General features: G+C 52.1%; 3 protein-coding genes across 3 annotated transcripts; 1 reads left to right on the top strand and 2 right to left on the bottom strand.

The window, feature by feature from the left end:
- Positions 1 to 341: 341 nt before the first annotated feature.
- On the bottom strand, positions 342 to 1,283 carry BU25DRAFT_472258 (NAD(P)-binding protein; the record flags this gene model as incomplete). The annotated part of the gene is made up of 1 exon (XM_033710843.1): positions 342 to 1,283. One exon carries the CDS (start codon positions 1,281 to 1,283, stop codon positions 342 to 344), a length of 942 nt encoding a protein of 313 aa, XP_033560273.1.
- Positions 1,284 to 4,847: 3,564 nt separating this feature from the next.
- BU25DRAFT_459626 (NAD(P)-binding protein) lies at positions 4,848 to 5,999 on the top strand (the record flags this gene model as incomplete). Its single annotated transcript, XM_033710294.1, has 2 exons — positions 4,848 to 4,995; positions 5,047 to 5,999. The coding sequence occupies 2 exons, from the start codon at positions 4,848 to 4,850 to the stop codon at positions 5,997 to 5,999; spliced, it is 1,101 nt and encodes a 366-aa protein (XP_033560272.1).
- A 62-nt stretch (positions 6,000 to 6,061) lies between these two features.
- On the bottom strand, positions 6,062 to 7,939 carry BU25DRAFT_440838 (multicopper oxidase; the record flags this gene model as incomplete). The annotated part of the gene is made up of 2 exons (XM_033709201.1): positions 6,062 to 7,659; positions 7,741 to 7,939. 2 exons carry the CDS (start codon positions 7,937 to 7,939, stop codon positions 6,062 to 6,064), a joined length of 1,797 nt encoding a protein of 598 aa, XP_033560271.1.
- Between the last annotated feature and the right edge of the window lie 458 nt (positions 7,940 to 8,397).

Genomic DNA, 8,397 nt, shown 5'->3' with positions numbered 1-8,397 from the left:
GCAAGGGTAATTGGGTCTCGTACGAACCGGCTGATACCGTAAACAAACAAGCTCCGCAACGAGGTCGATGCTTGACAGTCTGGCTTCGTCGCTGCGAAGAAAGAGGCACTGAAAGAGCTCAACGAGCTACACTCCAAGGACCCAGTTGTCTGACCAAGCGGACCTCGCAAGGCCAAAGCTCTCAGAGATCTGTTCTACAAAATCAGCATCACAAAGTTGCAGCGACCTCACAGCAGAGGGTTTGGCAATCGGTCTGTCAAACGGGAACGCGAAAGGTTTGGAAAGATCGACTGATCCGAGTGAACCAAATAAAAGGTAACTACTTGGATTGATGCTTTTCTTCATCGCAGCAACATCTCCAGAACCTCGGCAGGTGTCTTCTTCGGCGCCGTCAACTCAAGGATCTCCTTACTTGTCGTCTCAGCCTTACACAGTCCCGCCCACGCTACCTCAGCAGCATGCCTAATCGACTCAATGACGTTCTTCGACTCTGAAGACGCCGCAACCATATCATCCAGAAAAGTCGAATCTTTGAACTTGACATCTTCGACCTTCGCTCCAATGCGCTCTTCCACCATCGCCACAATCTGATCGCCTGTGATATCCTCGGGGCCGTTGAGCACGTACTTAGCTTTGTTGTGCACGGTCGTGTCCTGCTGGAGCAAGAGCTTCGCTGCAACAACACTGACGTCCTGGGGATCGATGATGCCAATTGGTGCGTACCTGCTTGCAAGCAGTCGGAGCGTGTCCTGCTTCCCTCCACTTTGGACCTTCTTGATCATTTCCGCAGCATTGCCGAGCCAGAAAGTCGAGAACACATTAGGCTGCAGAGACGTCCAGTGCAAGTTTACAAAAGGTGGCGATTCAAGCATGGTTTCGATAGCCCAGTGGGTGCGTGGGTAGTACGCATCGCAATCTGGACGGACGTTTGCCGCGGTCGTGGAGATGCGCACTACGTACTTGACTCCGGCTCGAAGGGCTGCTATGTGGAATGTTGATTCCTCGGCGAACTGGTTGGGCTGGTTGTGCGAGGCTATGAAGGCTCTGGCTACCTCATGGTCGCGCAGCCACTGGGCAGTGATCTCGGTCCAGTTGTATTCGATGATCTCGACACGAGGATACTTGGCGAGCTCTTTTGCTGTGGAGCTGTTCGCAGAACGTGTCTGGGCGAGAATGCGATAACTCGAGAATGTCTGGCTGGCTTGGAGGAGGTTTGAGAGGGTCTCTACGACACCGCGTCCAGTGTTGCCTGTTGCGCCAACAACGAGAAAGGAGGGTGCCATGATGGAAGAAGAAGATCGTCAAGGAGAGGGCTCAATTGTTCGTATCAACTTGTTGATGCGAAGCAAGCATGTGGATTTCACTACTATTTATCCTGAAGTGCCTAAAACCACCACCACCACAAACCACCAAAGACCCTTCCGTATGTTGTCCGAACATCGATTTGTAACTAAGCACTTCCACAAAGCTTGCCCAATTGAGTAAGGGCGATGCACTAACCATAAGCAGGGTGCAGCGGACGCTATAAGCAAGGCGCATTAGCGCCGACGGGGAGGCGATTCCTCCAACGAGCCTCAAACTTCCTACAGCATGCCATTAAGCTACGGAAGCGCGACTGTGGGTACCATCGACGAGTGTGAGCCATGTTTGCTTACTTATTACGAGGGCTGATGGCGAATGGTCCCCGGGTGCGATTGAAACGGCATCTGTAGAAGCGCCTCGGCATTGTCTTGTTGAGCGCACAAAGCTGTTGTAACACCCTCAAAAAACAATCTTAGGTACGATAAAAAGCTGTATCATAAAGCACTTTGAAAATCGCGACAGTTCCCTCCATCGATCAGGTAAATAGCATGAAAGGTCAATCCTCATATTCAATTATCTCGGCATTACCCATGTTAACAGAAAGAGGAGATGTACGTTGCTTGCGTGGAGCCAAACTACCCACATTTGGGTGATTGGTCGCCGATTTGGTAAGCATACTCGACAGCAAGCTACGATTTCCCGACTCCACCCAGTTCGACAATAGCTGTCCACTGATGAGCATCGAGACACTTCTGGTGCATCTGATCCAGCAGGGACCCTCATCCGATGAAGTCGCTGTCGCGAGGAAAGGGTACAGTGTTTGAAGGAACAGGTGGTATTACTGGTCGCTCTTTAGCTGATCTTAGCATTGGACCTCTAATCAGATGTGCCCTCGCTTGCCTAGTACAGCATGAAATATATTCTGAACTGGACCGTTCACGATGTTAGCTTGAAATCCTTGGTTGAAATCGCCAGAATTTATGGAGGATGCCATGACGCTTTAGCGATGAAGATGTGCCAGCCTAGTTGTTGAGGTAGACCAGTCGGCCCTTACGAGACCTGATTACCCTTGCTTAGACTGTTCTGTACTAGCACGTTCAGGGACAGTATATATCGTCCTCCCCTAGCTAGATAGCAACTCAGCGCAGTATTCCATCGAACCGATAGTCCTACGTTATCGTTTATCGTAGCTATCAGTATACCACAGCGGCTCACGCCCCCATAGACAAAATCCGACGACAACCTAAGTCCTTATACACTAAACCATATCCAGCCAATGTTCAAAGAAAGCTTGTGTCGTCTTTCTGACTGGCCCTGCTGATCGACCACAACGCCTTTCCAGGCCTGCCTTGCTTGTCGTCTATTCCGGCTCTGAATGTGCCATTCTAGTTTGCGCAAGCAAGCTGACATCCGTCAGGTCTATGGCCCAACATCTGAGTGTGTCGCAGGACGCCGCAAGTCCACGCGATTGTGTCATGAACCATACTCATGATTAGAGTAGCAAGCTTCGTAACGTATATCTCGTTTTCAGCAGAAGTCGGAGGTGTTCTTTCCCTACTGTACTTCTCTTCAAAGCCCCATTCCAGATGGCGTGATCAACGAGAACTATGACCGATTCGCTAAGTATTACTGAAGGCGTGGTCGGATTCGCAGCAGCAGGACTGCATGGCGTAAAGCCGTTACCATTACAGATGACCAGGTGCTCAGGCTGACGGGTATGTCGAAGGAACTCGAAAACGAGTCTGGCATCGATACTTGTATTGATGGTACGACTTATGCCGAGTTGGTGATGCGGCTTGATGAGGAGCGAAAGGCGGCTAAGGCGACAAAGGGAATGCTGAATGAGCTGCTGTCCAGATTTCAGGGGGAGAATGCTGGTCAAGCGAACCTGACATCTCAGGATCACTTGGTCCATGCCACGTTTGACACGAACGATTTGGGTCTCTAATCCGGGTTAATCCACAGTGGAGTCTATGGCGCGCACTTCGGGAGCAAGTGAGCCATCAACTCGTTCACACCGCTTTGGGGGAAGCGTCGAGAAGACCTTGTTCCTAGCATGAGCTTTGCGCGCATCCCGTGTCGATAGGGGCAGAAGATTCAAGGTGCGTGAGGTGATGGCGGGATTAATGGTCCTCTACTCGAATCTTCATACAGAAAGTTAGCTTTGAACACAATTTTGTTCTTATGCGACGAAAGCCAAAACTTGGTGTGGTTGCCTTGTTCTGATGTTTACGAACTCCCAAGCTCTTTCCTTTTATTCGTCACCAAACAAACCCTCGTGTCACCTCAACATGATTGCATCTCACTTCCTCATCACGACTACAGATTCGGAGCTCGTTCTCACGCTTGGCGCGCTCAGCAGCGACCGAAGCGGCTGTGGGCGCCGAACAATCCATGAGTGAATCATCTGGTCTTTGCGCGCTCGTCAAAATGTATACTGACTGGGGAACAGGCTTCGAAGCACATCTGCTTCACGTGAAAACACATCCTCGTGTGGACTCATAACGCGCATGCCATTCGACGGCCTCCAACCAAAACATGTTATGGGCACCAGAATGAACCGGACACCCGTCGCAACCTTCCATCTATGTACTCAAACATTCAGGACCCAAAGGCTCGACGTATCAAGCCTCAGCAGAACCACTCACGCAGTACAGAGTGTCCAACAAGGTACACATCCTCCACCGTGAGCATCCCTTCGATGCTCACAATCACCACCAGCTTAAGTTTGGTGCGTTGCTTGGCTCTCGACCCTTGACCTGAGTGTATCGAACTGTTTCTCGATGCGTTGTGTGTTTATTGACGATGTATTGCTGGCAATACTGTTTCTAAGGTCTCCGAACTTCCCCACAACGAGCAGCCGTCGTCACGCGACGCGACTCATTATCGCGCCCCTCTCGCAGCCCATCTCCTTTCATCGCAGCTCTTGGGCAGCATAGCCTACTTGGATGATGTTAGTCACAGCCATCCTATCGCAATCAAAGCCGGCCGCGCAGCTGAGCTTTGTAACGTATGTGGTGTCGTGTTCTCGACTCCAAAAGCGGTTTCCCACGGATGATGGCACCTGAGTGGTTATCTCGACCTCGGCCGCTTCGGACTATCCCGGCCAGTGACGTCTAGACCCGATGCTTGCCAACACCACAAATGAGTACCCGTATCGTCATGATAGGGTATATGTCATCGGCTTCCCCACTCGCGGGGCCTTATAGGATTTTGCATCCGCTGTCAAAACTGCTTTGAGGTTGACGCTCTCGGTTCGGCGACTTGTGCCCGAAGGCGATTACAAGGATTCAACGTCAAGAGCTAGAAGTATTTGAACATGCCGACACCGCCGTTTTCGCAGGATCGCCGAGACTGGTTGAGCGAGGTTTCTGGATTGTTCGCTAGCAAGAAGAAGCCAATCGCAAAAAATCAATTGAAGAGCACGAATACACTCACTCTTACGACTTCATCCTCAAGCTCGTTCAGGTCTACGTCGACTTACTCGCTCATAGGCAAGTTGCGAAATTGAACAAGCCCTTACGACAAAACAACCGAATTGCAACATGGCACCGCAGAAGATCAAGCAATGGAAGTCCGGTCAGGATGGTCTGGACAAGCTGTACATGGAAGAGGCGGATATCCCTACACCAGGCGAGGATGAAGTGCTCGTCGAGATCCATTCCGTCTCACTGAACTACAGGGACACAGAGGGTATGTCAAAACACCGGACATCTTGCGCAACGAAGTTCTAACATCATTCAGTTTGCATGGGCCTCTACAACCACCACAAGCAAGTTGAGCAGCCTCCCGCCATAGTTCCCGGTAGCGACATGTGCGGCATCGTGGTTGCTGTGGGCCCTTCCTCCAACAACACAAGTGACCTTTACAAGAACCCGGCCTTTGCCCTCAAAGAAGGTGACCGCGTCGTTTCGACTTTCGCGCAAACCCACATCACTGGCCAAGTGCAAGCGCGCGACATGACCAACGGCCTCGGCAACCCACTTCCCGGTGTCCTCACACAGTACCGCGTCTTCCCCACCTACGGCCTGCTCAAGGTGCCCGAGTACCTCTCTTTCGACGAAGCAGCATGTCTGCCTATCGCAGCAGTGACAGCCTGGATGAGTCTGAACTGCATGCGCCCCAAGGGTGAAATCATTGGTACCGGCGAAACCGTTGTATGCCAAGGTACCGGTGGTGTCTCGATATCGGCAGCGCAAATCGCTAGCGCAGCAGGTGCTGACGTTATCATCACATCCTCGTCCGACGAGAAGCTGACACGCGCAAGGAAGCTCGGCGCAAAAGATGGCATCAATTACCGCAACACGCCAGCTTGGGACGATGAGGTTTTGAAACTGACGAATGACCGCGGCGCAGATGTCGTTATCGAAGTCGGTGGGGCGCAAACACTGCGCAAGTCTTTTGAAGCTGTTCGTTTCGGTGGGCTGATCGCTTGCATTGGCTACCTTTCTGGCAAGCAGGATGCAGAGGGTGACAGGACGAACACCAACTTGCTGTGTTTGAAGAGGAACGTTACGCTCAAGGGCATTATCAATGGCCCACGCGACGAGTTCGAGAGGATGCTGAAATTCTATGATGAGAAGAAGATCAAGCCTGTCGTGGATAAGGTGTGGAAGTTTGAAGAGGCAGATAAAGCACTCCAGTACCTGTTCAGCGGTGGGCACTTTGGTAAGGTCGTCATCAGGGTTAAGGAGTAAATCCGAAGACTAGTACCAGACATATCAACATTATGATACCTCATTACACATTACTCTCTACCCTAATTTTGATACTGAGCATGTACCTCGGGCCACTCATCCACCCCATCCAAAATCACCACAGCCATCCCCCCATTCAAATGACTCTGAATATGACAATGCAACAGCCACGCCCCCGGATTCTCCACCTTATACCTTACCGCCAGCCACGTCGGTTTATCTTCACTCGGCGGCGTCACGAAACCATCCCTGTAGCTAGGATTCACCAAATTAAAGCTCTCAGGTTGCGCGGCTGCTGCTTCTGCGACGGTATGCCCGGGGAAGGGGCCGACGCCTGTGCCGAGGATGAACGCTCTGTTGCCGTGTTTGTGGATTGGGTGAGGCGGCTGGCTCAGATTCGGGATGAGGAAGATGAGGTCGACCCAGGTGTTGTTCTGCGTCACTATGGTGATGTTTCCATCCCCGTTTTCCAGCGTCGGAGGAGAGTACAGAAGCGGTACCGCGTTTTCGAGAGCCATGTGTGAGAATGGGGTCGCGTTGAGCGCCCAGGTGTAGCTATTCCCTACGTTTCCGCTTGTGAGGAAGAAGGTTTGTGCTGGTGAGGGTGCGGGTTGTGGGAATTGTGGGGGGAAGGGCGTTGTGCTGGCGTGGTCGAGCACTGTGGTATTTGGAGATAGTGGGAGGCCGGCGCGGTTGGTATAAGGTGTGGATGCCAGTGCCAAGCTGGTGGTATTCGTGTAGGGGCCGTGGTTAGTGCTGTAACTCTGCTTGTCCTCGCTGGAATATGTGAAGAGTGCAGTGGTATCGATGAGTTGTGCCAGAGCGAGCGAGGCTACGCGGATGCCGAAGTTGTTTTTGTTGCCGGGGTTGGTGAGCTCGATGAAGACAGAGTACCGGTCCCCGTTTGCGACCGTCAGAACGTCAACCTTCACGGGCTCGACGTAGTGCCCATCTACGGCATAGACCCACAGTGAATGCTCGTCGATGCTGAAGGCAAAGGTATCGATGCCTGCAGATGAGATGACGTCCAGAGCCAGCCATTTCCTGTCACGAGGGGCTTTGATGGTTTCGCGACTGCCTTGTGTGGGTGTACATATCTCGAAGACTGATGGGGGAAGAGCTGAAGAGTTGATGGTCGAGCTGTTGCCAAGAAGGATTTGAAACAGAGCTGGTGGGAAGCACCCCTTGTCGGTCAGTTCCAGGTTGCCTTGCGTTAGTACTGGCGCAATGCCTGGGTTGGTGAACTGAGTGATCTCCTCCCGTGACCAGCAGTCTACAGCACCTTTGCCGTTCACGAGCAGTGAGTCCATGCAGATGGCACTTTCGAGGCCTGAAGCGAGTTGGTCTGTCCATGTCTCCTCTGACGTTCGGTGGCGCCAATCAGACAACAGGAGGGGAGCTACGTTGGCTTCAGCTTCCTTGAGCAGGTCAACCTCTGCAGGGGCAATCTTGTCGAAGGGCTTAGCAATGCCGGCCTTGGGCTTGATGGTGATTGGACCGTAGGCGCCGTCGTCGATCTGACCGCGGCTGTGGGCATGATAGAAATAGCTGCCGTATTGATCGGCGTGCCACCTGTACTTGAAAGTCTCGCCAGGTTGGATTGGCCGCTGTGTCAGACCAGGAACACCGTCAGCCCAGGGTGTGTTTGTTTGATGGATGCCTGTAGAGGTCAGCTAGGTACATGTCCTCTGTCTTGTGTAGGACGAACCGTGATAGTGGATGCTCGAGTTGAATGGCATACTGTTCAAGACCTCAATCTCTACCCAATCATCCTGCTGTATCTCTAGCAGTGGACCCGGGTACTGCCCATTGATGAAGATCTGGTTCCTTTCGTAACCATCTGGGAATCCGGGCCCAAAGGTCAGCTCAAGCTTGAAGTGGCATTGGCCAGCGAATGTAACAGCTGCAAGGGAGAGACACAGTGTAAGAAGTGACAACATCGCGACAGGTTGACAGATAGCAGCGTGTAACAGAAGAAAATAGTACACGAGTACAGGTGAGCTGCTTGTGCACAGTACCCTTACGCTGACGGACGCCGTGCTTCTTGTAGTTTGACAATCCAACTGCAGCCTTAGGATAAGATGTTGTACGGCAGTCTCCATCAGTCATCGTCGCGCGCTCTCGTTTGATGCTGATTGCTTGGATACCGAAATGAGACAGGCACCGAGTATCCTCCACCAACAAAATCATCATAAGGTTGGAGGCGTTGAGGCGAAGCCGGGCCTGATGTAAGGCCTGACATGCTGCATTGTACAGAATTGGTAACGATAAGGTTGTCAAAATCTCCATAGGACAACGTGCTGCACGCTCTGATGTTGTGGCTGGCTGAACCAACGAACTAGGTAAGCACTACTTCGGAACAGAAGCGTGTCTGGTAATTAGAGTCAGCAGCCTCATG

This window comes from Macroventuria anomochaeta (assembly GCF_010093625.1).
Source record: "Macroventuria anomochaeta strain CBS 525.71 unplaced genomic scaffold BU25scaffold_22, whole genome shotgun sequence".
Taxonomy (NCBI): Eukaryota; Fungi; Ascomycota; class Dothideomycetes; order Pleosporales; family Didymellaceae; genus Macroventuria; species Macroventuria anomochaeta.
Note: the sequence above shows the minus strand (reverse complement) of the source record. Positions and strands in the feature narration are given on the sequence as shown.